The 27,978-nt window shown below is 39.3% G+C and overlaps 2 protein-coding genes and 1 long non-coding RNA gene across 8 annotated transcripts; 2 read left to right on the forward strand and 1 right to left on the reverse strand.

The window, feature by feature from the left end:
- The first annotated feature begins 3,139 nt into the window (after positions 1 to 3,139).
- tpm1 (tropomyosin 1 (alpha)) lies at positions 3,140 to 16,972 on the forward strand. Of its 5 annotated transcripts, none has more exons than XM_047390120.1 (10): positions 3,141 to 3,387; positions 3,598 to 3,723; positions 3,926 to 4,051; positions 7,171 to 7,304; positions 9,088 to 9,205; positions 9,318 to 9,388; positions 10,090 to 10,165; positions 10,336 to 10,398; positions 10,492 to 10,561; positions 16,165 to 16,972. In XM_047390120.1, the coding sequence occupies exons 1-10, from the start codon at positions 3,274 to 3,276 to the stop codon at positions 16,245 to 16,247; spliced, it is 981 nt and encodes a 326-aa protein (XP_047246076.1). In that variant the 5' UTR covers positions 3,141 to 3,273; the 3' UTR covers positions 16,248 to 16,972. The 5 variants fall into 5 exon arrangements, with proteins under 5 accessions (XP_047246062.1, XP_047246067.1, XP_047246076.1 ...); XM_047390090.1 differs by lacking the exons at positions 3,598 to 3,723; positions 16,165 to 16,972 and adding exons at positions 11,642 to 11,720; positions 12,821 to 13,021 and having other exon boundaries at positions 3,145 to 3,387; XM_047390106.1 differs by lacking the exon at positions 3,926 to 4,051 and having other exon boundaries at positions 3,140 to 3,387.
- LOC124883170 lies at positions 12,844 to 16,158 on the reverse strand. The gene is made up of 2 exons (XR_007042095.1): positions 15,580 to 16,158; positions 12,844 to 15,524 (listed from the first exon to the last, which is right to left on the reverse strand). It is a non-coding gene; the product is annotated as an uncharacterized LOC124883170 (long non-coding RNA).
- A 146-nt stretch (positions 16,973 to 17,118) lies between the features above and the next one.
- lactb (lactamase, beta) lies at positions 17,119 to 27,846 on the forward strand. Of its 2 annotated transcripts, none has more exons than XM_047390068.1 (6): positions 17,119 to 19,896; positions 19,983 to 20,049; positions 23,570 to 23,760; positions 23,860 to 24,178; positions 24,265 to 24,430; positions 25,724 to 27,846. In XM_047390068.1, the coding sequence occupies exons 1-6, from the start codon at positions 19,561 to 19,563 to the stop codon at positions 26,247 to 26,249; spliced, it is 1,605 nt and encodes a 534-aa protein (XP_047246024.1). In that variant the 5' UTR covers positions 17,119 to 19,560; the 3' UTR covers positions 26,250 to 27,846. The 2 variants fall into 2 exon arrangements, with proteins under 2 accessions (XP_047246024.1, XP_047246033.1); XM_047390077.1 differs by having other exon boundaries at positions 17,119 to 19,884.
- Positions 27,847 to 27,978: the final 132 nt, after the last annotated feature.

The following is a 27,978-nucleotide window of genomic DNA, read 5'->3' on the forward strand; positions in this document are numbered from 1 at the left end:
CAGAAAAAAAGAGCATATACATGTGATATGACCTAGTCCAAGTCTGGACTTAAATCTGATTGAGATGCAGTGGCATGAACATGGCCTTCAGGCTCGAAAACTCTGCAGTTTGGCTAAATTACAGCAGCTCTCCAAAGAAGCGTGAGCTCAAATTCCTCCACAGCATATTGCCAGTTGTTGTTACTAAGGGTGGCACTACCCATCATTAGGAGGCAATTCGTTTTTCACATTTTACTCAACTTATGTATGTCTGATAATAAAATTTGCTTGATGACTTGTGGTGGCATAAAAAACAAACACAGAATATACCTGTAAGAGGACAAATACTCTTTCACAGCACTGAATAATCACACCATTACCATTTAGCTACATGAAAGTAATTATTCTAGTCAGTTGTAGATGACTTATGTCTATTAACGTTACATTTTTTGATGTACAAAATTAGAAAAGCACTTGATCTATAATGTTTTTTTATTTCAAAAAATGTTTATTGCCAGATTGAGAAAAGCAGATGTCTTAAACATGGACTCAGAAGTTTTTCTTTGGCCACAAAGTCCACCAATCACATCCTAAAGAGTGACACTAAAATTAGCAGGAGAAAACCAAACCAATATGATGACATTCTATATTCAGTCTGCACCCCTCGTCCCACATGATGACATATTTTACTTTTTCTAGGGTAAAGTCTGAAGTTGAGGCTGCTCATATGATCCTTTACTAGTTTGATTATGATTGCCAAAATAATCTATATAACTGAGCTTAGTCTGAGCAGGACAAGTATTATTTTAGGAGCGCTAGCTAATGCTGTTAGATCCAGAACACTTGGCTCTATGACTTAAGTCTAGATTACAGACCAAGGCAGGTGCACGAAAGAGAAGGCAGTCCTAAAAATACCCTTGAGGATCCTTGTGGCGACTAGAAGACACTTGGGGTATCCACAGTATTCAGAGTTGTTTAAATGTTTTATTAAAGCAAAGCAGATGGGTTGAAATCAATGCATTTCAAAAAATATTATGGCATTCTTAATTATTTCCAGATTCTTAATGGATAAATAATCAAATATTCTCATTTGGCAGTTTGCATATCAGTTAACATTTCCCAGATGACAGGCAGATTAGAGACTAAGCAGCTGTAATTGAGGTTTAGACTCCCTCTTGCCCTCACAGATATCTGACACACTATCAGGTAAACACTTGTTTTGTTGAGCCCCGTTGACTTCAAACAATGCCTCTAGATGACAATAGACTTAGAGAAAGCATGTGTTCTCATAAAACACCCTTGTCTTTTTTTCCTTACTGTTTATTACTGAGGAACAGACCCTCACCAACACCACACAAATGTGCTCAGACAGAGGGTGCCACCAAGAGAGGGCCAGTGGGGGCATTGGTCAACCCTACAAATTTAATGAGCCACATCCAGCCAAACAGTCATATATAAATAATATTGGTTTTAAATATTAAGTCAATACAAGAGGAGATTAGATTCAGCTAGGCACAAAGTGATTAAATAACATATTCATAAATGTGTTTGTTAATTCATTTATCAAATGAATGTATTTATTCTTATGTCCGTTATTTCACACTGAGCTATTTTTGTGCATGTGAATAAATTAGAATTTCATTGAAATGTTTATGTATTTCACTAACTCAATTCAAATACATCAATGGGTTTTATGTCAGACAGCTTTTCTTGTTAATAAGGTACTGTGATTCCATGGTCATTCAAGCAGATATTGGTACTGGCAGGGTGGACAGGTGTTAAATCCTGCTCGAAAATAAAACCATCTCCATAAAGCTTGTCAGCAGAGTGGTGCATAAGGGCTCTAAATTTCCCAGTAGATGGCTAAGCTGACTTTGATAAAACACAGTGGACCAACATTAACAGATGACATGGTTCTCCAAATCATCACTGACTCTAGAAACGTCACACAGGACATCAAGTAACTTGGATTCTGTGTGGACCAAAATGCTCCAGCACAGTCTTTTTTCTCCTTAGAACAAGTTAGATGATTTGGACGTCTCAGGTTCAAGAATGGCTCAAGACCATGAATGCAAAAGTTGTAGCTCATGTCCTGGATACATTGGTGTGTGGTGGCTCTTAAGACACTGACTCCAGCAACAGTCTACATCTTGTAAATATTTCCCAAACTCTTGAATGGGCTTTACTCCACAATCCACTCCTTTTTTCTACCAAACTTTTTCCTTTCACTCAACTTTCCTCTGGGAAAGCCCTCACTGAACAGACAACTTCTTTAGCAATGACCTTTTGTGGCTTACCCTCTTTGTGGAAGCTGTCAAATACTGTCACTGGAGACCTGTCTTACATGTGATTGTGTAGCACATAACATGACTATAACGTTTTTGTATTGGTAATCTTTTTCATTGGTCATCTATAATGTCCCAATTTCCTGAAAGACTAAATTGTGGGTATGCATTAGTTGTAAGCAACAACCACTAAAATAAACAGAAATAACAAATATACCACTTTGCACATAAAAATGTATATGATATAGAAATTACATTTTTCATAGAATTATTAAAAGGAATTACCTGTTAGATGGTGTCCTAATAATATCTTAATAATACTTGTATAACAACATTCAGAAATTCTGTGATGGCTCTTAGGTTTTGATCTACCACCCTCAGGAATATCAGTGGCCACCATTTGGCCACCCCTTTCAAAGTTTTCTGTAGGCGCCCCTGCGCAGACAGACAAAAAGCCAAAGAAACCCTGGTCAAACTGTTAACAGCAGGCTGTGGACCATAAGCACAGTCTTCAAGACCTAAAGGGGAACTAAAATCACTAGAAAATAGTTCCGATTGAAAAATTTTAAGTCCCTGTAAAGAGTGGTGAAAGTGATTAAGAAAGACAAACAGTGGTTAATATCTGATGTCGGAAAAAAATAAACGGTTTTCACATCTTATCATAGTAGATTATATTAACATCGTCAGTAACACATTATTAAGTCTGAGCCTGCCTACTTGCACTCCCCATATAAAGGCGTATCAAAAGTCAAATGTTTGGGAACTACGAATCGCCAAGCAGCTCCTTAAAAAACCTCCCAGTACCCCCTCACACACGCCTCCTAGAGTATTGGATGTCCTCAGGAATCCAGTCACCCCCTCTTTGGAAGAACATATTTGACAGGACGAAGTGAGGCAGAGCCCGCAGTCCAGCCCCAGCCCTCATTCAGGCACAGACTCCCCCAGCCCCATCTCCTGCTCTCCCTTTTGGACGTTTTGGTCGGTGTTGAAGCACAGCAAATAAGCAGCCATGGATGCCATCAAGAAGAAGATGCAGATGCTCAAGCTCGACAAGGAGAATGCCTTGGACAGAGCTGAGCAGGCCGAGTCAGACAAGAAAGCAGCGGAGGATAGAAGCAAACAGGTCGGATAAGTTTTCTTCATTTTTTTTTTTTAAATCTTTGATGGAAAAAGCAGGGGAAGCGAAGAAGCCGCACTAAAAAGCTATGGATTATTATTTTTATTGGATAGGCAACTGTTGATGGTTAAGCGTAAAAGTAAAAGTTGTAAAAGAAAAATGTGTATAATTTGTTATAGTTGTTTAACTTTATAATTTCTCTGCATGCATGTGTAGTTAGAGGACGAAATGAGAGAATTGGAAAAGAAATTGCGTGTTACAGAGGATGAAAGAGATAAAGTTTTTGAGGAGTTCCAAACTGCTGAGGAAAAACTGTTGGCTGCTGAAGAGACCGCTACCAAGGTACCTGAACCTGAAGTGCATGAGCTTTCCTAACTTCTCTTTTCTCTCCCTGTCTTCTCTCTGTCCTGTTCTGTCGTCTCCTGTCTCTCCGTGTGCGCTCTTGCGCCCCTGCGCACTCACGCAACTCCCTTTCTTCGCCGATCACCTCTGAAACTCTCCTGCACATAAAAAAAAAACAAAAAAACAATAATAATAAAATCAGCTTGAGGACGACTTGGTGGCTCTGCAGAAGAAGCTGAAGGGAACTGAGGATGAGCTGGACAAGTACTCCGAGGCTCTTAAAGATGCCCAGGAGAAGCTTGAGTTGGCTGAGAAGAAAGCCACCGATGTAAGTATGAGAAAACGTGTTCACAGAGGCACCATTCTCCCACCACGCTGCTTCACATCTTCACTGTTCTCATCTATGAGGGGTGAGGGACACGACAGTTCAACATCACAGAGAAGCTGTCTCCACCGTGGACATTTAAACATGTTCCGTCGTGCAGAATGGTGCGTTTGGAGCCACTGCCACAGTTGGAAGTTTGACATTTAGCACAAATTTCTTTACTTTGTGGTTGAACTGTCGTTAAATGTTTTGTCACAAATCACATGGACACTTTTACGTCAGTCCAAAGAAAATCAAATATGTGGTTATGAATAAGACAAAATATGAGGATGTTCATGATAAATTCAACAATTCCTAGTAGGAAATGAGCGAATTCGTCTCAGCTTATATATTTTTTTTCCAGTGTGTGAAGCCTGTAGCCTAATGTGCGGAATTCCCAAGCGCTCGCAGAGGCAGCGCCCAGATAAATATAGCGCACTGCTTTATATGGTCAAGATAGAGCTCACATCAGCAGGCTGCCCTCTTTTGCTTACCTCAGACAAAAACGCACTTCCCATTCAAAAAAGTCCAAAACAGCTTGCGAATTTCAATAAACCCTAACTGTGAAACATTAAATATATTTTCGTTCCTCGTTTTAGATTATCTTGTGCATTTCAGTTAGGAAAAATACAGCATGTGACAGAAAGGCAACGAAGCTTTACATTCTCACAGACACATGTCCTCAGACAATAGTCCCCGTTAATGGCAAAGCCTGGGTGTCGGCCAGGTTCAAATGCAGCAGACAAGAAAGGTTTATACTCCTAAAAGTCAATCAGGTTGCATTGAGCCGCTGAGAGGAAAACACGTTGGAATAATCCTTTAATTGGATTACACAAGGGGGGTTAATACAAAGTCTGTCGGAGTGTTTTGAGTTTTACCCTCTTGTATTTGATTGAGGATTTTAATTTCTAGCAGTTTGTAACTAAATTCTTACTCAAAACTAGATTTGTGCATAAGTTGGTGTCACTTGCTGAGGGCATTTCAGAGATGTTTTAAAAGTTTCAAACACAGTCTGTAATTACTGTATGCAAGGGCTCAATAAAAACGCTGAAACCTTCAGCCTACAAAATACGTAATTTATTGTCACGGATATACTGCTCCCAAATGACCAGCAGATGGCGCTCTAGTTTCGTTCAGGCTGAATACCTCTAATTGGATTCCGATACACCTATGATTAAAAAAAACATTATCTTGGTTTCATTTATATAATAACTCTTTAATTAGACTGCAAGCAGAGGGTTAAGACAAACAAACAGTTTATCAAAATGTTTTGAGTTTGAACTAATTTGTAATTTGATGATTGCTTTTATTTTTAGGGTGACTTATTAAATTAGTTGTAAAAGTACTCAGGGATTCAAGGCCTGTTTTTGTAACTCTTGTATATTTTCTTTGTCCTGTTGTTAAGGTTTTCTACGTTTAGCCTGTAATTACTGCATTATGGGTTTCAGCAAAAACTCACTGAAGCTGTTGGTAGCCTCAAAATACTTCATGAACTGCTCACAGTTGACTCACAGGGGGCGCTGTAGTTCCGTTAGTTTTCCGTAGGTTAAATCAATCTCTCTGCATTCAAACACTTTTGATTAAAACCGGATTATTCTTTTGGTTTTAGTTTAATCCTCTCACATTTTATAACTTCTTTTTGTTGGGCGAAAAACATGTGTTCTGTGCTAAAGAACACCTATTTTCTCTCATTTTTTTAAAGGCGTGTGTTGAAATCAGCGTGAGCTTCCTGTACAAAAAAAAAAAAAAAACAAGCTTTGCTGAGCGCGTCTTTCTGGCTGCACGCTTCACCGACGTCATCCCGTCCACTCTCTAGACAATTTGTCAAAAAGTGGCCGCAGCTCAGTGTAGTTTCTTTTTTTTTAAATTATTGTTAGTTGAGGTAATAAAATAACAATGATGGCTGGAGTTACATCGCTGGACGCGGTCAAACGGAGGATTAAAACGCTGCAAGAGCAGGCTGACGGTGCTGAAGACAGAGCCGAGAGGTTACAGAAGGAACTGGTTGCACAGAGGAAAGCCAAAGAACAAGTAAGCATGTTAACCGCGTATAAAGAGACACGACTCTCCTGTAACATTTCCTGCGTGTCTGAATAGTTTAAATAAGTAGAAGAATGTTTCTGATAGTGAGATGGGGGGGATTTGTCTGGATGCCCCGCAGTGCTATAAGCTGAGCTTTGCTTGACTCCAAGCTGTGTCACTTCAAGTTTCAGATGAGGGTTTGAAATCCCGAGTGCGCGTAATTGACAGCTTTAGGCCGCTGCTGCCTTGGTGACAGTTGAGCAGTGTGGTACATTGTATCATTGCGTGGCCTCATCTCCTTACGTTGCTTCACTTTAAAGTACTTCTCTATTCCACTCAACCTGCTCTCTAAAATGGGACCAAAATGCCATAGATTTGAATATTCTCTCGCACACCAGGAAGTAGCTGCTTAAACTGTGGCAACATTAAATGTGCCATCCTGCGCTGTCAGTTTGTGCTCTTTGGCTTGTCCATATAAGGGCAGCAGGTTGCACTGCTACAGAGAGAGCATAGTGGCAATAGAAATGAGGGGAGACTCATTATTTCTACACAAATCCAGCAGTAGGAGTGGTGTCAGGTGTACCGAAGGGTGTTTTTTCCTTGTCGCAATTTGTAAACTTGAGTTGCACGTTGTACCTGCACTGCTCGTTTTGACTAAGGCTGTAGGGAAATTGACGTTTGCAGTCTGGTGGATACACATGCATTTCCAGAATAGCTTCATACCCGGTGAGCAACCAGCAGAATGCAGAAGCAGCAAACCAAACTGAAAACAAAACAGACTTCTCCTTTTAAATTTAGTACGGATCAGGCAGATATCGGAATCAGACATTTTTCCACTGATTGGCAAGTCACGTACTAAAAAATTGGGTGTACATAGTAAAACTGTCTCTCAACAGGCCGCACAAAAAACCATTTATGATCATGATTACTTCTCATCCTTCAACACAAATCAATAAATCTACCAGTGCTTTCTTTGGGCTGATGTGTAATGCTTGAGTTCAGTATACGATGTGAAGATCTCTGCAGTGTCCTAATCTGCTGCTCTTCTATTCTGTCCTTAGGCTGAGGGCGATGTCGCTTCCCTTAACAGACGTATCCAGCTGGTTGAGGAGGAGTTGGATCGTGCTCAGGAGCGTCTGGCCACAGCCTTGCAGAAGCTGGAGGAGGCTGAGAAGGCTGCAGATGAGAGCGAGAGGTGGGTCTGATTTTTCCCTTATTTTTAGGCTTGTGATTAGAATATGACATATTGTGAAAAAGTTAAATGGGTATGAGAATACAGGTCCTTCTCAAAATATTAGCATATTGTGATGAAGTTCATTATTTTCCATAATGTCATGATGAAAATTTAACATTCATATATTTTAGATTCATTGCACACTAACTGAAATATTTCAGGTCTTTTATTGTCTTAATACGGATGATTTTGGCATACAGCTCATGAAAACCCAAAATTCCTATCTCACAAAATTAGCATATCATTAAAAGGGTCTCTAAACGAGCTATGAACCTAATCATCTGAATCAACGAGTTAACTCTAAACACCTGCAAAAGATTCCTGAGGCCTTTAAAACTTCCAGCCTGGTTCATCACTCAAAACCCCAATCATGGGTAAGACTGCCGACCTGACTGCTGTCTAGAAGGCCACTATTGACACCCTCAAGCAAGAAGGTAAGACACAGAAAGAAATTTCTGAACTAATAGGATGTTCCCAGAGTGCTGTATCAAGGCACCTCAGTGGGAAGTTTGTGGGAAGGAAAAAGTGTGGCAGAAAACGCTGCACAACGAGAAGAGGTGACCGGACCCTGAGAAAGATTGTGGAGAAGGGCCGATTCCAGACCTTGGGGGACCTGCAGAAGCAGTGGACTGAGTCTGGAGTAGAAACATCCAGAGCCACCGTGCACAGGCGTGTGCAGGAAATGGGCTACAGGTGCCGCATTCCCCAGGTCAAGCCACTTTTGAACCAGAAACAGCGGCAGAAGCGCCTGACCTGGGCTACAGAGAAGCAGCACTGGACTGTTGCTCAGTGGTCCAAAGTACTTTTTTCGGATGAAAGCAAATTCTGCATGTCATTCGGAAATCAAGGTGTCAGAGTCTGGAGGAAGACTGGGGAGAAGGAAATGCCGAAATGCCAGAAGTCCAGTGTCAAGTACCCACAGTCAGTGATGGTCTGGGTGCCGTGTCAGCTGCTGGTGTTGGTCCACTGTGTTTTATCAAGGGCAGGGTCAATGCAGCTAGCTATCAGGAGATTTTGGAGCACTTCATGCTTCCATCTGCTGAAAAGCTTTATGGAGATGAAGATTTCATTTTTCAGCACGACCTGGCACCTGCTCACAGTGCCAAAACCACTGGTAAATGGTTTACTGACCATGGTATCACTGTGCTCAATTGGCCTGCCAACTCTCCTGACCTGAACCCCATAGAGAATCTGTGGGATATTGTGAAGAGAACGTTGAGAGACTCAAGACCCAACACTCTGGATGAGCTAAAGGCCGCTATCGAAGCATCCTGGGCCTCCATAAGACCTCAGCAGTGCCACAGGCTGATTGCCTCCATGCCACGCCGCATTGAAGCAGTCATTTCTGCAAAAGGATTCCCGACCAAGTATTGAGTGCATAAATGTACATGATTATTTGAAGGTTGACGTTTTTTGTATTAAAAACACTTTTCTTTTATTGGTCGGATGAAATATGCTAATTTTGTGAGATAGGAATTTTGGGTTTTCATGAGCTGTATGCCAAAATCATCCGTATTAAGACAATAAAAGACCTGAAATATTTCAGTTAGTGTGCAATGAATCTAAAATATATGAATGTTAAATATTCATCATTACATTATGGAAAGTAATTAACTTTATCACAATATGCTAATATTTTGAGAAGGACCTGTATTTGCTAAGTACAGCACCAGCATGCTGCCTGGGCCTACACATTAATACTTTTCCAACTCCTAATTCCTGATCTGTTTGTATCACTACACAGAGGTATGAAGGTCATTGAGAACAGGGCCATGAAGGATGAGGAGAAGATGGAGATCCAGGAGATCCAGCTGAAAGAGGCCAAACACATTGCTGAGGAGGCAGATCGCAAATATGAGGAGGCAAGTTTTTCTTAATGAAACATGCATACCTGTTTGCAGCAATGTTGAATATTTTTGACAATTTTTAAGCTTTCATTTGGCGGTGTAACACTTTGTTGTGATGCCCTCCAAGGTTGCTCGTAAACTGGTCATCATTGAGGGTGACCTGGAACGTACAGAGGAGCGCGCTGAGCTGTCAGAAAGGTGAGATCTTTTACTCTTATGCTCTTTAAACCTGCACTTACACATGCATGAATGCTGGAATGTGAACATTTTAAAAAGCTTTCAGCAATAATGTAGATTACAGGACTTGTTTTCATTTAGACAGTGTGCACTGTGTTCTTACTGTCATTTGCATGCTCATCTCCGTATTATTGGTCCTGGCTTGTGCATGTGCACCACGCCCACTAACAGGCGCACTCAGAAAATGGAGGTGGAGCTAAGGGTTTTGGAACAAAGCCTGAAATCGCTAAATTCAACAGTTACACAGGTAACAACAACCTTAATGTAAACACTAACTTGTCTCACCGTCTGCCTTGCTTTGTCCTCTGTGCTTGTTTCTTTCCTGCCACTTGCCTCTGAATATTTTTGACTTTTTAATGCCTAACATAGCAGAGAACTGAGCAAGAATAATGTCGAAACACAATGCATGTCATTTAATTGCAAAGAAAGTAGATTTCTTAACAGCACTCTAAAATACAGTATACTGTTCTCACACTCCTGCTCTGTTGAGGCACTTTTATGATTCTTGGGATTTCTGTAGTTCTTATTTGGTTCCTCTCTCAATCCTTCTCATTTTCCATGGACCCATTCTGTGTCTACCTCTGCCTCTGTCCACCCTTGTTCCCACCCTTGTTACCCCATCTGCCTCCATTGGCTTTGTATCTTCTCGTGTAAAACACCAGCAAATGCTCTGAGCTTGAGGAAGAGTTGAAAACTGTGACCAACAACCTGAAGTCACTGGAGGCCCAGGCAGAGAAGGTAAGCGTGACCTTCTGGGCCTCTGCATGCTGTTACAAGTTTTCCACTTCAAGACTGCAAACAGGGGAGGGAGAGAGAGGAGTCTCTCAATTTCAGTTAATACTTGTATCTATAAATATGGAGTATTATCTCATATATTTGACTCTTTCACTTCTGGTTTTGTTCAACAGTACTCACAGAAGGAAGACAAGTATGAGGAAGAGATCAAGGTCCTCACTGACAAACTCAAGGAGGTAACGTTTCATTAATTTGAACTGTGAAATTATCAAACCAGAGTTGTTGAAACACAGTTCAAGTGTCAGACTAGATATGTCTCTTTATTACAGGCTGAGACTCGTGCTGAGTTCGCTGAGAGATCAGTAGCCAAGCTTGAGAAGACCATTGATGACTTGGAAGGTGAGCTTTTTCGTCTCTATATATTTCATCAAATGTATAATTATTGTTATTTAACCTCCAGTTCTAATTTTAAATATGGATCTATTCCCTGTTTAAGTTTATTTTGCTGTCTTCTTAACAAAATTAGCTCTTTCTGTCAGGCTGCATCATCTGTTGTGGTAACTAAAATCCTTTTAAATCCTGTTAAATCTCATTTTGAGTTCTGAACGCAAAGGTTAATGGTAGGGAGGGTTAGATGTTACCTCATAGTTAAAGGGACAGTTTGGATGTTTTTAAAACGAGGTACAGTGAAGGTTTCCTCAGCGAATTTTCCCCTACCTGTAGCTACCTATCATACCGTAACTAACCTTGTTTTTTGGGACCAGAAATGTTTTGAAACAGATTAAGATAAAAGTGCAGCCAGTCACCCGGCTGACCTGCAGTGTGCACCAACGGGTTGGAGAAGGGCAGGTTAACTCACTCTAGTTTTGAATTAAAAGATTGGAAATTTTAAGCAGTTTTGAACCTGTAACTTTTTTTAAACCTTAGTACTAAGTGATTGCTGTAACTAGTCAATCCTAAATTACCAGGCAAAGTTCGGTAGACTTAGAGCAGGCTGACAAGTCACAGCTAATCAGGAAGATTCATGCAGTCAGCAACCACAACAAGTATAACTTTGCATAGAAACAACATTTTTCAGCTGAGGAAACGGCTACAAACCTAGCAATATCTTGCAAATGTTTAGATGGTTAATATTTGCTTAAATATGGGATTGTAACCAAGGAGAAAGAGCATACCGGTTGTTTTCAATTACTAAAATGAACTAAAATAGGAGCAATCCTCCAACTGTTAGCTAACTGTTAGTCTCCCTTAACAAAAAAACGTATCTATCCCTTTAAAGGGTTTGAAATCCAAATGAAGTGTGAAGCAGCTAATTTCCTGCTGGTGTTGATCGTTTTGATCGTTTCCATTTTCTCTTCCTGTCTTCTTCTCTATCCTTACTATGGTATGGATGCTTCACCTTTCACCCCCTTGTTATTTCCTCCACCTTTATTCTTCCTCCTCTGCACCCTCCATTCACCCCTCGGCCCCACCCAATAGATGAGTTGTACTCCCAGAAACTGAAGTACAAAGCCATCAGCGAGGAGCTGGACCATGCCCTCAACGATATGACTTCCATGTAATATTCGTCTTTCAGCACCTGCTTGTTTCACTGCCACCCCCTCACCCTTTCACCCCTATCCCTAGCTGCCTGATCTCCTTTGTCTCCATGTTAAGTTCATGTACCAGAGTTGTAATATCTGATTTATCTCTTCATTATTTCAAATTTGAAGTTCTAAAGCTGACATTTCCCAACTTTGTCTGTGTAATTTGAGTCCGTTTGCAATAATTACTACACATACAAAGTGGTCTGCTTTTCAAGTATTTATTATCCCATTGTTTCAGTTTACTGTAAACAGGACTGCAGGAACTCTATGCATGAACAGAAACATGCATGAGTTTTACTTTTTTACGCTGAATTATCAACGGTCCTTCAGTTCTGATGCATTTTAAAATGCTTAATTTTTAAGATGTTTTGGTAACTTCAAAGGCTGTTTACTGAAACTGTACATAGAAGGCATTTTATTGACTCTGGTTGGTGTATCTTTGTTTTGTACTTTTTTACTAATATGGTCTACTTCTGTCCAGAAGAAAGGCCTTGTGTATGTTTATATCACTGTACCAGCTCAAGGTTAGTTGTCGGGTCAGTGTTTAGCATCACTGTGGTTGAGCCCCCACTTTTGTTAAGTCAATGGGATTGGTTTTGATGTGAGGTTATTTGGAGTATGTACAAGTATTTTTTTATTTTTTTTTACCTGCAGTACTTGAGACCTGGAATTTCTGACTTCAAATGAACACCATGATTATTTGATAGCTTGACACATGAGATTTTCTCTTGAAATTTCCAAACTAAGGTCGCTGTGAGCCCAGCTTTCTGCATGCAAGATACTCACTACTTATAAATACTCCTTATAACTCCACTCCAAAAAAATGCCATTAGGTCATTCTGATTAATGATAAATATCACATTTGTTTTGCTGTCCAGCTCTCCCAAGAAAGGGTTTCCACAACCTGTTGTTTGTTTTTGCAAGTGTGTTGAGTCCACACCATGCATTTTATTGTGGATTGTTTTTCTGTAGGGCAACAGTGTGACTCTAGGTTCTGGTTTGTTTTGGTGTATTGCTATAGGTCCCAACACCAATCTCCCCAGGTTCACTGTGCTTCTTTTCTTCCACACAGATAAATTGTTTACATCTCATCAAAGATGCCTCCTACTGCCCGAGCAGAACCTGTCTGCTCTCTCCAGCCTGCTCTCCATTTTTCTTTTCCTCCCTGTCTTTGCTTTTCTATCCTCATGTTTTCGAGTCAGTTGCACCCCATCACTTGTACAGAACCCTAGAATCGTCCTGTGTTGTTTAAAAATAAACATCCTTCCTTCTATGTAAGCTGTATCTCTTTACTCTGTCCCTTTTTCATCCTTCTAAACTGGCACTAGCAAAACCATCATGCCTTGATGTTAGTCATTTTGTTTAATCTCATCAAACCTTATACCTCCTATTATTTTCCAATGTGTAATTACAAAAATTCAATTCATGTCAATTAAATAAATATTGTTCTGTGAAGCTAAAGTATAAGAAATATAAAAAATGATGCTGTTAGCATTTAAAGCGAAGGCAACTTCAGGTTCTTGACTGAAAACTGAGCCAAGTATTAAGAACTGATGCATGCATTTAGTAAGGTACAGTAGGTGACTGAGTAGAAGTATTGGAGAGGTGGTGAGCTTTACTGCTGAATCATTGTCAGGAAGATTGTAGTAAAGTGTAGTTTGGTCAAATAAAGTAGAGCATGTAAGACTTGTGGAGCCTCATCTGGCAAAATTAAAGGAAGTTGCTATTGATAAATTCAACTAACGGGCTATGTGTGTTACATAAGACTATGTCTTTGAATTTGAATAAATACACAATGACAGATTCTGGGTCTGTTTCATTCAGTTTATAGCTTCTAATTCAGACAGACATAATCATATGTGTAATTTAAAACTGGTTTTGGATTGTTATGATTAAATATAGCACATTTTCTTTGGTAAAAGAATTCATTACCCTTGAACTGCCAAACATTTTGTGACTTTACAACCACAAATTTCCATTAATATCCTGCTGGAAAGTGAAGCTCCATCCCAGATCCAAGTCTTTCACAACCTCTTACAGGGGTCCTTATATAATCGCCCTGTATTTCGTCTGATCTATCTTGCGATCAACTTTGACCAGCTACCTTTTCCTGCTGAAAAAACGTATGCTGCCACCAACATGTTTACAGTTGCAATGGTGTGTTTAAGGCGGTAAAGTGTTAGAAAAGTTAAATTCTGATCTCTTGTGACCAGAGCACCTTGTTCCACATGTTTGCTGGGCCCACTGCATTGCTTGTGACTTTGCACAACTTTCTTTAAACATTTTCTTTTTTTCTTGGTACTCTTCCATAAAGTCCAGATTTGTGAAGTGTTTCACTACTACTTCTCATGTGAACGGATTCTCCCACCTCAGCTGCAGATTTTTGCAGGTCCTCCAAAGTTATCTCTTGGCTGCTCCTCTGGCCTGTCAGTTTAGACGCCACTAACGACAGACTATTTGTAAAAATAGAATTTGACACCTAGTGTTCTTTTTCTTTGTGATTATGACACTACTTTGTGTTGGTCTGTCACATAAAATTTTAATAAAATACATTGAATTTGTGGCTGCAGCATGACAAAATCTGAAAAAGTTCAAGGAGGACAAATATTTGTTGAAGGCACTATGGATCTTTTTATTATCGTGTTTATTGTGCATTGGTGTTAGTCCATTTATAGCTATGTACTACAGTGCTTGAGCAGGAACTGTCTTTTATCCAAGTTAAATCATTTGTCACCCAAACTGATCCAACGTCTTTAAGAATAGGCCTTTGCTAATGGTGAGTGTTGTCCGAAACTTCATAAAAACAATGTTTAGTACATGTTCTAAAATTAATTTGTTATAAAGTTCAGAAATACATAGATTTAGAAAAAGACAGATTCATTAGATCAACAAAAAATGTACATGTCTTAACAAAGTTTGCAAGCCATGCACACAAAATACACAGTTTTTGGACTGGGACCCTGATCCAATACTTGGGTTTCAATTGGGCCAGCCGTGCTTTACATAAAGTCACATCTAAATGCATCTTCTGCCTAGTAAAATCTTGAGGGGGTGAAAAAATTTATTTAAGATGAGATCAGAGTTGTTGTTTTTTTCTTTTAACCTACAAATAACGTTTTAGCTTTAGTATTTGTTGTGATTATTCAACATGAAAAAGAGAGAAAAAAATCAAGATTTTATCAAGAGACTGTAAATTACACCTTATGTGTTTACATTTTCAAATCTTTTTCTATAATTTTCCATTTATTTTAGAAGTTTTTTCTTACTAATAGACAGATTAGCTCGAGCCCCTATGGAAAAAGAAATGAAGCCAGTAAGATATGTTCTTTTACATTGTTAGTGACCGTAAAGTGTGGTAGTCGATGCTCCCGGGTTTGCGAAGGCGTGCATGGATTGTAAACTGTATACAAGGGATTAAAAGCTGATAGAGAGCAGGAAGTGGAACAGAGTGGATCCAGTGATGTGGGAGACATTCTCATTTGTGGGTTTCAAATATGCTAAATAAAACTGTATATCACAAACCACACCTCCTCCTAACCCAAAAAGATAGACAAAGAGCACATTTTAATAAAAAGAAGCTACTGTATGTTCTGAGCTGCTTTCATTTTTTTGAGGGGTTTCTACTATTGCATAATTGTTTAGAGACAAATTGCAACAGCCTGAAGTAAGTATGTAAAAACTCACTTAATATTAAGTGTAATGTCACCATAGATTACTATGACCTCATGTTGATTAGAAACATGTATGTTTGCATAGTTTTTGAAGACAGTCAATACCTTTTATTAAATATATTATTTTCTTTGGAGTTGAGTTTTTGAAGACAGTCAATACCTTTTATTAAATATATTATTTTCTTTGGAGTTGTCATTTGATGTTTGCACTGTACTGAATTTGTGTTGTTCTGGGAGCAGAGTCTCAGACTCAGGTCCTTGAGTGTCCTGTAACATTTACACGTACCCCTGTCCAACACAACTGAAACAAATCTGCCTCTTTAGCTTGCAGTCAGGTTTAACAGAGTAATGACCCGGCTGCTTGATTCAGGTGTGTTGAAGCAAAGGTGCATCTACTGTAAAAGCTGCAGAACACAAGCCTTCAAGGACTGGAGTTTATGACCCCTGTTCTAGACTTAACACATTTACATTTATAATACGTTTTCAAAAACTTTTCAACTTTGTTTATTCAGATTTTTTAGAAATTGTTGATGCATTTATCAACATTTACCAGAGTTCTCTTGTAGGTGTGCATGGTTGCTTGCAGATCATAACCTTGTTTTGTCATCTTTGTTGTGTTGGGCAAGTTAATCAATAATCAACTGATCTGAATGAGTTGCCTGTTTGATTATTAATGAAAACTAACTCACTGATTAACCTGTGCTTGTTTGTGAGTTGAAAATGTCTTTATTTCATGTTCTAACAGAGAAACTGTCACAAGCTAAAGAAGAAAACCTGGATATGCACCAGATGCTGGACCAGACTCTAATGGAACTGAATAACTTGTGAACGCACAGTCTTGAACCCATTCTTCACACACACACACAAACACACATAGTGGTTTTGCTTTTTGTATTTGCACCTTGCTTACCAGAAACCCCTCTTTTTATTCCTCTCCAATGATGGTGAACAAACAGCCAGTTGCTATTTTTATTGCACAGTCCTGCCTTCAGTGGATCTCAACCTCGGAGCCACGATAAGGAGATGCAATGCATAGCCATACCCTGTTTTTAATTATAAAACATATATCATTTTACCTCTGCCTTTTTCAGTCATTGCAATATGTATTTCTTGTAGATTTTTTTAACATTTCATCTGCTGAAATAACATGTAAAATTGGTGATGAAATTGTTTTCTACATCTGCAATAAATCTGATCTGGATTTTAGTTTAATTGTGCACATACCAAAAAATGAAGTCGAAACCTTTTGCACTTAGTCAAACTTGATATAATGCATATTATACACTTTTTTTTCCCACACAAGTATAACTGTACACAGGCTTAGCCTGTATGTATGTATACTGGTGCTACTGTATTGTTGTTTCCATTGTGCATTACAGTATTTGGAAACTTGATGTTCTCCATGGTTAAAATTATTTTTTTCTTTTATAATTCCAGTCTTCTGGCTGTGCATCATTTTAGATTTATTTTTAAAGCAGAAGTTTAAAGTGTGCAACTTATCTGAAATGTTTAAATTGATTAAAAAATAAAACCACGTTTTGAAAGTTTTCAAACACTGTGGTCAATTCTGATCCTTGTTGTCCACCACACAATACCATAACAAAAGGGGCTATTTTTTAGATAAAATGAGTCCAAAGATATACACCTTAAACCCAAATTATGTATATCCCTGAAAGATTTAGGTTTAAACTAACCCTTTCATTTTACCAACATGTTTCTTCTGACTGGAAGTAATATTAACATTTTGTTCAGCCCTAATCAGTCAGGGGGTCAGGCTACTCTGGCGGTTCATACAAATCTGCGGTAGGAAACATAAAAGTTCTGATGGCTTTGTTAACCTTAATATTAAGAGACCCCTCCAGCGCATCTGCAAATCCTTCGCTCGATTTTGCCCGAGTCGGGGTTTGATTATGTTGGCCTAGTTCAAGGGCTCAAGCAGGAAGTATGCAAGTAGATCCGCACCATTTCTCATCCGGCGAAACAAATTGTTGAGCCGGGTGGGCGTGGTTTGCACGCAATTTCAGACGGCGCTTCACCTAGTAGGCCTACATAGATTCGACCAAATGCCTGAGATAAAGATAGAAGAGTTGTACATGCCAAAAAAATTAAATGCTGTCCTAAATAAATTGTAATGTACATGGAATTGGTTATATATAATAAAATGCAGGCTCTGTGTTTGCCAGCAGGTGAACCCTAGTAGTTTATACAGTTCTACCAAAAAGTATAAACACCACCAAAATGTTATGTTGCAAACTTCTATAACTGACTGGAGTACTTTTATTCTATCAAAGATCTACACACAGTACCATGTGATAGACAAGGCAAAACAGCTGTTTAGAAAGATGTTCAATCTTTTCTATTGCCAAAAAGCTTGTTAAGCTGATGTTTCACATCCAGAGTCTTCACCAACACCAACACAACTCTGGTCCTTAAATAACTGCACTGCCTCCTTTATCCAAAGATAGAATTTAAAATCTTTATGATCTATAAGGTACTGTCTCTGTCCTAAATATATATTTCAGAGTTGCTGGTCAGTATGAACCATGTAGACCTCATAGGTCACCAGAGACCTCCTTAATCAGTGTTTCCAGGACCAAAACTAAACAACGGGAGGCAACATTTAATTTCAATGCTTGTCAGCTCTAGAACCAACTGCCTAAGAGCCTAAGATGTGTGGAATCTGTTGGCTCTTTTAAATCTGGGCTGAAACATTAATGTTTGCTGCAGCATACTAAAAAAAGGTCCAAAGTTGCTTTTCCATTCCATCATGTTTCAGCTTTTTCTTTGCTTAAATTTGATTATTTTAACATTTCATTTTTTATGTGATTATATGTCATGTTTTTATGCTTTTATTTGATGCTTTGCTTGTCCTTATGGTGTAACAGATGTTTTTTCTTTAATCTTTGACTCTTTGTTGTTCCTTTAAAATACTTTGAATTACCCTGTGTATCAATGGTGTGTTACAAATAAACTAGCCCTGGGTTGCTGTTACCTTATACTTTGTTGAAATACCTTTGGGAATGAACAAAGCCTCATGTGTTCTTGGGTTTCTCTTTTCAAGCTTAGCACATGTGTTTTGGGGTATTTTCAATGAATCATTGCCTTGGTCTCAGTTTTAAAGCACTCTTTAGCAGCTTTTCTTGAAGAATCTCTCTATTTTTGGCTGCTGCCTGTGCAGACCAGTCTCCCAGTTCCTGCCACAGAAAAATATCCTCACAGCATGACACTGCCACAACCATGCTTTACAGTGGGGCTAGTTTGAGCCACATTACAAGCAGTAAACTGTTTTTTTCAAAACATGATGCTTGGATTTCAGTTCAGAAAGGTCTAGTTTGATTTCATCAGACCACAGAATTTAATTTATCTTGTTCAGATAATTTCTAAAGGTTTTTTCTTTGGCAAAATTGGACTGCAGTTTCATTTTTAGTGAGTAGTGGCCTATGCCTGGCCACCCTATTATTAATACCAATTGGTGGAGTACATTAGCAATGGTCGACTCTCTGGATTAAAACAACTAATTCTCTTAGGTCTAAAGATAATTATTTTTGACTTCATTGCTTGATTCCTGGCTTAATATGCTCTGACAGACTTTCACACAGGTTCAGCTGACAGAATTCAGAAACGGGTAAACTCCAACCAGCCCCTATGGATTGGAAACCTGTCCTGGTTGTACCCCTGCCTCTTTCCCCTTCAAGGATTGAGCAGGTATAGAAAATGGATGGATGGATGGAACTCAGATGGAACTCAGCAAAAATGTGTGTTTCTTGAAAAGGAAGAATGCTGTGAACCTATCATATTAAATGCTTTATTTCTTTATAAATTTCTTAATAAGTTTACAAAAATTATTAAAAACATGCTTGCACTTTGTCATAATGGGCTGTTTTGCGTAGATATTTTTGGGAAGGACACTATTTTTTACTATAAGTCTATACTGTAACGAAATCTGGAAAAGGTAAACGGATGGGAAAAGTTTCTGGTGCGGGTTAGTAGTTTCTAAACGCTTCGCTGTCCATTTAAGAGGGAAACTTACTCCTCCCACGGCATCCCGTCACCGCTTCTTCCCGGGTGATCCACCGGCTGACTGTTAAAGGAATGCGTCCTGTATGTTCACGACAACCATTTAAAGCGAAGTGTTTTCACCATGTTTCGCATGTTTTTATCTCGTAGTTTATGTGCCAAATGCGCCCCGCTAACAGCGCCACGGTATCTAATAACACCGCAAGCAGACGGTGTTTTTATTCGGACACAGAGGCGTTTTTTCGGGGGCACAGTCATTTGTAAACACCGATCAAAGTCCAGAACCTGGATGTACGGGGTTGGTGTTGGCGTTGTTTTAGCTGTAGGCCTGAAATACAGCTCCGACTCTGCAAACAGCTCATGTGATGATAAAATTAAAATAGCACAAAAGACTAAATCTTACAGAGACGCCATAAAAGTGAGCAGAGACCTCCTGGAGCGGATAAAGGTAGGCAAGGAGGTAGGCCTGTGAAACCAACTTGGTTAATGACAGTTCATTTTTATTAGTACCTGTGTTATTAACTTAGTCATCTCTGCTTTTATCAGGCTGAGGTCGGAGCTCCAGGACTGGTAGTTGGGGTTGCTGTGGATGGTGTTGAAGTGTGGTCTGAAGGTGGGTGACAATCTAAACATTCTAGCATGAAGTCACCACTCATATTAACAATGTATCCAGTGTTTATGTGTGTAAAAGTACAACATATCTCTGGACCAAAGGGATATCCTGCAAAAGGATCCAGCCCCCTTGAACATTTCCACATTTTGTCCTGTTACAAGTATAAGCTTTTAGTGTGTTTTATTGGGATTTCATGTGATAGGTCACCAGAAACCTGGTGGTGGCAGCATCATACTGTGGGGAAGGTTTTCTTTCGCAGAGACAGGATGGCGGGTCTAAGTTTATGGGAAGATGGATGGTGATAAATGCAATCTTTGAAGGAAAACCTGTTGAATCTGCAAAAGACTTGAGTCTGGGGTGGAGTTTCACTTTCAGGCTTTGACCCTAAATATACATTCAGCTTTATGAAACACTTTTTGAAAACCACACATATTTTTCCCTCCACTGCAGGGTACGTTAAGGTTCGCGGTTGCAACGTGAAAACAAAACTCCGTGGTTATGAATGCTGTTGCATGTCTCTGTGAACAACTCCTACATTTAGAAGCATAAACCCCTCTAATCTGACCATTCCCCACCCAAAAGGAAGCTAAATGAGAGATCCACTTTTTTTACTTCAAAGAAGTAAAACAGGGAAAAATGAAAACTACAAAGTCAATATTGCAGCATTGCTAAGCTTGCATTGTATAATGTGCAAGTGGTATTTTTGTATTATTTAGTTAAGGTAAATATGGAGAAGTAGTCTTATTTAAAAAATGTGTTCACTGTCTGGTCAGAATTGGCAAATAGTGCTGCCATTTATCATGCTTACTAATTATGTATAACCAAATAATTTTTCCTTCCAGATTACATTTAGCTCAGCATAAACCGGAAATAGTATTTGCATCTGGACTTACAACTGAACCTCTTTTATTTCTAAAGAAATAATCCAGACCTGGCTAAAGTATCTCAAAACCTCGAGGAGGAATGTTTTATGGTGAAATGAAACTAAACTCATCTTTTGGGCCACAATTTTGAAGTGTATATTTGGTTAAAAAAAACAAAACAAGGAACATTACCAAAAGAACACCACAGTGAAGCAGGGTGGTGGGAACCTCATCCTCGTGGGTTACTTTTCTTCAGGTAGAAATGTGGTTTTGTCAAGGTGGTTGAAGTCATAAACTTACTCAAATACCAGTCAGTTTTTACTCAAAGCCTTCAGGTATCTGCTCGATTGCTAGAGATGCAGAGAGGTTTTATTTTTAAGCATCATAGTGAATCCAAGCATACATCCAAATCAACTTTGCCCCACCAGACCACAATGGAGGTTTTGGGTTGACTTAATTCGGAGGGCTATAGACAAGAGTTGTCCTCACAACCTGACAGATTTGGAGAACTTCTGTGTGGTAGAGAGTGGAAATATTAGAAAGTGAAGATGTAGGATTCTGATAAAGTCCTAATAAAAAAAAATTAATACTAAAATTGTATCAAAAGGTGCTTCAGCAAAGTAGTAAATGGTATGTGCACACTTGGGCAAAAAAGTCAATATTATTTTCCCTTGAACAGATTTGTTTTTTAGGATGAATTGGACAGAGTATATGTCTGATTAAAGGTGGAAAGAGCTTTGAAATTAATATCATGGTGTAATAAAAAAAAAGGCTGTGTACACTTTTGAGAGCCATTGTACATACAGGTCCTTCTAAAAAAATTAGCATATTGTGATAAAGTTCATTATTTTCTATAATGTAATGATGAAAATTTAATATTCATATATTTTAGATTCATTGCACACTAACTGAAATATTTCAGGTCTTTTATTGTCTTAATACGGATGATTTTGGCATACAGCTCATGAAAACCCAAAATTCCTATCTCACAAAATTAGCATATTTCATCCGACCAATAAAAGAAAAGTGTTTTTAATACAAAAAACGTCAACCTTCAAATAATCATGTACAGTTATGCACTCAATACTTGGTCGGGAATCCTTCGGCAGAAATGACTGCTTCAATGCGGCGTGGCATGGAGGCAATCAGCCTGTGGCACTGCTGAGGTCTTATGGAGGCCCAGGATGCTTCGATAGCGGCCTTTAGCTCATCCAGAGTGTTGGGTCTTGAGTCTCTCAACGTTCTCTTCACAATATCCCACAGATTCTCTATGGGGTTCAGGTCAGGAGAGTTGGCAGGCCAATTGAGCACAGTGATACCATGGTCAGTAAACCATTTACCAGTGGTTTTGGCACTGTGAGCAGGTGCCAGGTCGTGCTGAAAAATGAAATCTTCATCTCCATAAAGCTTTTCAGCAGATGGAAGCATGAAGTGCTCCAAAATCTCCTGATAGCTAGCTGCATTGACCCTGCCCATGATAAAACACAGTGGACCAACACCAGCAGCTGACACGGCACCCCAGACCATCACTGACTGTGGGTACTTGACACTGGACTTCTGGCATTTTGGCATTTCCTTCTCCCCAGTCTTCCTCCAGACTCTGGCACCTTGATTTCCGAATGACATGCAGAATTTGCTTTCATCCAAAAAAAGTACTTTGGACCACTGAGCAACAGTCCAGTGCTGCTTCTCTGTAGCCCAGGTCAGGCGCTTCTGCTGCTGTTTCTGGTTCAAAAGTGGCTTGACCTGGGGAATGCGGCACCTGTAGCCCATTTCCTGCACACGCCTGTGCACGGTGGCTCTGGATGTTTCTACTCCAGACTCAGTCCACTGCTTCCGCAGGTCCCCCAAGGTCTGGAATCGGCCCTTCTCCACAATCTTCCTCAGGGTCCGGTCACCTCTTCTCGTTGTGCAGCGTTTTCTGCCACACTTTTTCCTTCCCACAGACTTCCCACTGAGGTGCCTTGATACAGCACTCTGGGAACAGCCTGTTCGTTCAGAAATTTCTTTCTGTGTCTTACCCTCTTGCTTGAGGGTGTCAATAGTGGCCTTCTGGACAGCAGTCAGGTCGGCAGTCTTACCCATGATTGGGGTTTTGAGTGATGAACCAGGCTGGGAGTTTTAAAGGCCTCAGGAATCTTTTGCAGGTGTTTAGAGTTAACTCGTTGATTCAGATGATGAGGTTCATAGCTCGTTTAGAGACCCTTTTAATGATATGCTAATTTTGTGAGATAGGAATTTTGGGTTTTCATGAGTTGTATGCTAAAATCATCCGTATTAAGACAATAAAAGACCTGAAATATTTCAGTTAGTGTGCAATGAATCTAAAATATATTAATGTTAAATTTTCATCATGACATTATGGAAAATAATGAACTTTATCACAATATGCTAATATTTTTAGAAGGACCTGTATATTGATATTAGCTTTAGTGGTGGTTCTTAATGAAGCTGAAAGGAAGTTGGTTAACATGATGGCATGCATGCAGAAAAACACATCAAGGGTTATTGAGCAAAAGCACAATCAAGGTGGCTTTGAGCAAACCTGAGACTGCAGATGTTGCATGATCACTTTAAACAGCTTTCTTGCACAGTAAGCATATCTATGAGTTGCTTTTACACACCCTGCACTCATTGAAGATGTTCATGTGATTCAGGAATTGGTTGTGCTGATTTGGAGAATCGTGTCCCATGCTCTCCTGATACGGTGATGCGAATTGCCAGCATCAGTAAGCCCCTCACATCTGCAGCTGCTGCACGACTGTGCGAGGAAGGTAAACTCGATCTTGATGCCCCCGTCCAAAACTATGTGCCAGAGTTTCCTCAGAAACAGTTTGATGGAAAAGATGTAAGTCATTCAGAAATATTGGAAAATTTCTTACGGTAATGAGTGCAACCATCCATGGTACATTTTTCTTTTGCTTTTGTTTCTGTTTTTTTTTTTCAGGTTACAATAACTTCTCGTATGTTACTATCACACCTAAGTGGTATAAGGCACTATGAGAAAGATGCAAAAAAAGTCAAAGAGGACAAAGAGAAAGCCAAGAGACTCCTGAAGCTTCCAGGTAAACAGAAAGAGGATGAGAAAAGCTTATTTGAAAGCCGAGATAAACCCGGAGCAGATCAATCCTCTAAAGGCAAAGAATCCACTCAGGCTCAGAGGAAAAAAGAATTTGAGCATGAAGAGTACTACTTAAAGGACAATTTTGAAAGTGTCATTCAGTCCCTGGACCTTTTTAAGGATGACCCACTAATTTTCAAACCTGGTAAGGGAGGTATTCATGCAAAACCATTCCATTACGATAAATTTTAAGCGTTGATAAGTCAGAATAATGTTTTGGTTGCATTGTAGGCACCACCTTCCTGTACTCCACTCACGCCTTCACCCTGCTTAGTGCTGTTTTGGAGCGGGCTGCGCGCCAACGCTTCCTGGATCTCATGATGAACATGTTCCGGGAGCTGGGAATGCTCAATACAGTTCCAGATGAGAATGACCCCATTATCTATCACCGATCCAGGCAAGCTATAAAATTTATGTTTAGTTTGTCCTCTGCTGCGCCTTGCAAAAGTGTCCACGGCCCTTTTAACCTTTTCAATATTTTGTCATACAACCACCGACGTCCATGTATTTTATTGGGGTTTTATCCTTTTAGAGCAACACAAAGCAATGAATTACTGGGGACTGAAAGGAAAGTTATTTGGTGGAAATTTCACAAATGTGTTGCAGGCATTTGTATTCAGCAACGTCTGATACCCCTAAACTAAATCCAGTGCAACCAATTCCCTTTATCATTAACATAATTGTGCATAAACATAGAGTGCCCCAGCATGTAATTTAATCTCAGTATATTCTCTGATTAAATTATAAAACAATATCTCAGCTTTCTTCCTCTCCCAGAGCACTGGTCAACCCATCATCTAAAAATGGAGGATAGCACAACTGCAAACATACCAAGACAGGGTCCATCTAAACTGAGAAACCAGACAAGAGGGACATTTATCAGAGAAGCTGCCAAACAGCACATAGTAACTCTGTAGGAGCTGCAGAGATCCACATCTCAGGTGGGAGATTCTCTTGAAAAGAACTATCACTGCACCGGGATGTGGCCATCCCCTCATGAAACATGGTGTTGGCAGTATTATGCTTTGGGAATCCTTTTCTCAACAGGGACGGGTAAGCTTGTGCTAAATAAAGGGCAATCCTGGAAGAGCTGACTGGGACAGAGGTTCAACTTCCAGCAGGACAACAGCAGCAAACATGCAGCCTGAACTACAATAGAAAGAGTTGGGTCAAATTCTTGTTAGAATGGCCCAGTCTAACTCCAGACCTTAGTCCAATGGAGAATCTGTGGCAAGACTTGAAAACTGATGTTCATATATTCTCATCCAACATGGCTGTGTTTGAGCTCCAAAAACGATGGGCATGACTTTGAGTTCCCAGATTTGCAAAGCTGGTGAAGACCCCCCCCCCCCCCCCCCCCCCAAAAAAAAAAATCAATCAATGTGTTTCTATAAAGTATTGACACAGGGGTCTAAATAAATTTTTTTATTTTTGTAAAAAATGTTGAGTGCAAAGCAGTGCATTTTCCTTTCACTTCAGTCATGAACTACTGTCATCTATCACAAAGTCTGTATAAAATACAATACAGTTTGTAGTTATAATGTAACAAATAGAAAAAAAAAGCTCAAGGCCTTTGTAATGTGCTGTATATTCCATGTGTGCAGTTGATCATATTGGAGTAGATGTTTTGTTTTTTTGTCTGATTAACTATAAAATCCAATACTATGTTTCTTATCGATCTCCTTCACAGATTCTATCACCTCAACAAGCGAGGGCGAGTAGTAAACTGCCCGTATGTAGACAACTCCTACAAATGGGCTGGAGGTGGCTTCCTCTCCACAGTGGGAGATCTATTGCTCTTTGGTAACGCTCTTCTCTATAGCTACCAGGTGGCCCAACTTAAGGACACTGATGACTTTCTCCCTGGCTTCCTTAAACCCAAATCAGTCATAGAGCTGTGGACACCAGTTGACAAGACGGAGGCCAGCTGGGATAAAGACGGACTGTATGGCCAAGGCTGGCTGGTGGTTGAGAAGCTGCAGAAGTATGGTCAGTGCAGGAAACGCAGGCATTATGTGTCCCACACAGGAGGAGCTGTGGGGGCCAGCAGCGTTCTTCTTGTGTTGCCCAGTGAGGAGCTAGACCAACACCAGGGACAGAACTTCTTCCTCCCACAAGGGGTGGTGGTCACCATTATCACAAACATACAGTCAGTGGGACTGAATAGCACTGCACTAAAAATTGCTCATCAGTTTGACAAAGCCAGAAATGTGTGAGTAAGTCATTTTAAGTTCACTGAAAATGTGGCTACAAATGTTGGTTTTCTACAGCTTTTAAATCCAGCAAAAAAAAACTGTTGACCCATACCTCATCTTATTGTAAAATGTATATTAGTTTTTTAAATGAGTAGGAATGCAAATGCAGTCCACAAGACAAACTCTAAAGTTCTAAACAGCTTTTAACTTTCTATTTAGTATGTGAAGTTAATATTTTGTTATTCAAAACAAAGTTGAAGCCTTCAATGCTTTTGCAAGCATTATTGGAATTTCCTAAAGTAGGCTTCAGAGAATGTTTCCAGGCTCCCTAGAGGACCTTTCAAAGTGCTTCTTTTGATTTTGGCTAACTTTTATTGGATTTTCCCCTCCAGTACTAAAATCATGTTAATGTCCGTGGTCGAAAGAAGCCAATCTGTGATTGATAGCGTATCTATTGGCCTTTAAGTTTTTTATTTTTCTCCGTGTTCGGTCTTGCATACCGTATTGGCAGCATGTTTAGAATTATTGCCACTGAAATATGAAGCCAGTTGGCTTTCTGTCCACATCTTGTGTAATTTGGCATTCCTCAGCCTTTTTTCTCCTTGCTGCTTTTGACAAGAAAGGTTTCACACCCACTGAAAGCAATGAAGCAATTCTTGATGGGAGTTTCAGTAAGAAGGTGGCTTCGGTAGAAGGAATTACAGAAGAGCCAAACACATCTCTCAGGTCCTCTGTCTGATCTCTAAAGGATTTTTATTCCTAATTTGACGATGTCCATCCGTGTAGGTTCTTTTAGACTATCCACTTCTTTTGTTCTCCTTTTTTTTTCCACTCCCAAACATGGAGCAGGTTTCTGTCTAAGAAACATTTTGAAATGTTTTAAAAGCAAAATGTTATTTGTGTGTCTTCACTAACATCACTCATAGAATGACGCAAATAATCTCTGCATCATGCTGCCTATGGATAAAGATTATATTTGAAATGTTTTTGCTAAATTCTATATAATTTCTAGACTGAACCATGTTTAACCTCTAAAGTTGTCCTTTTTTATGCTCAAATGATAATACATCCTTGTTTGGTTGCTTAACGAAAACAAATACTAAAATCAAAACAAAACAATGTGAAAGAAAGTCCCTGAATAATTTTTTAGGATATAAAATAAATCTTTGCAGTGTATTTATGAATGCAAAGTATAAGTCCAGCAAAGGGTACCACTTTTGCCAAATCAAAACGAGGAAGTATTTCAGGCGGTCAGTTTTTTTTTTTTCAAACTTGATCAGGTTAGATACAAAGTGAAATGAGATTAAACAAACAATAAATCTGGTTTTGGGTTTTACAAATTGTTCATCTGCTCACAAATTGTTTTACAGATTTTTCATCTGTTCATCCGTCTTAAGATGTAGAATTTTCTAATGTGTCTTTCATATTTAACATTTTTTATTAAGCTCTACTTGCTTATAGTTGAGACTTGTTGCTGAAGGATTTTTATAATTTTTACCAGTAAGCTTTCAAAGTTTTCAACTTATGTTTCTTCTTAACATCGCTGAGACTGTAAAAAATGTATTTTATACCCATGAAAAGTTTGTCAGCCTAATGTTCTATAAAATTGTTCCTTTTTGCTGTTGCTTTAATTATTTTGCATAATAATAGTAATAAGTGTCAGAAGCAGTGTCCATGCATATTAATAACTAAAAGGGGAAGTGGATGTTTCTAAAGGCTGGAGAAAAAAAGTGGAAATGAGTTGCTTAAT

This window comes from Girardinichthys multiradiatus, chromosome 2 (assembly GCF_021462225.1).
Source record: "Girardinichthys multiradiatus isolate DD_20200921_A chromosome 2, DD_fGirMul_XY1, whole genome shotgun sequence".
Lineage (NCBI taxonomy): Eukaryota > Metazoa > Chordata > Actinopteri > Cyprinodontiformes > Goodeidae > Girardinichthys > Girardinichthys multiradiatus.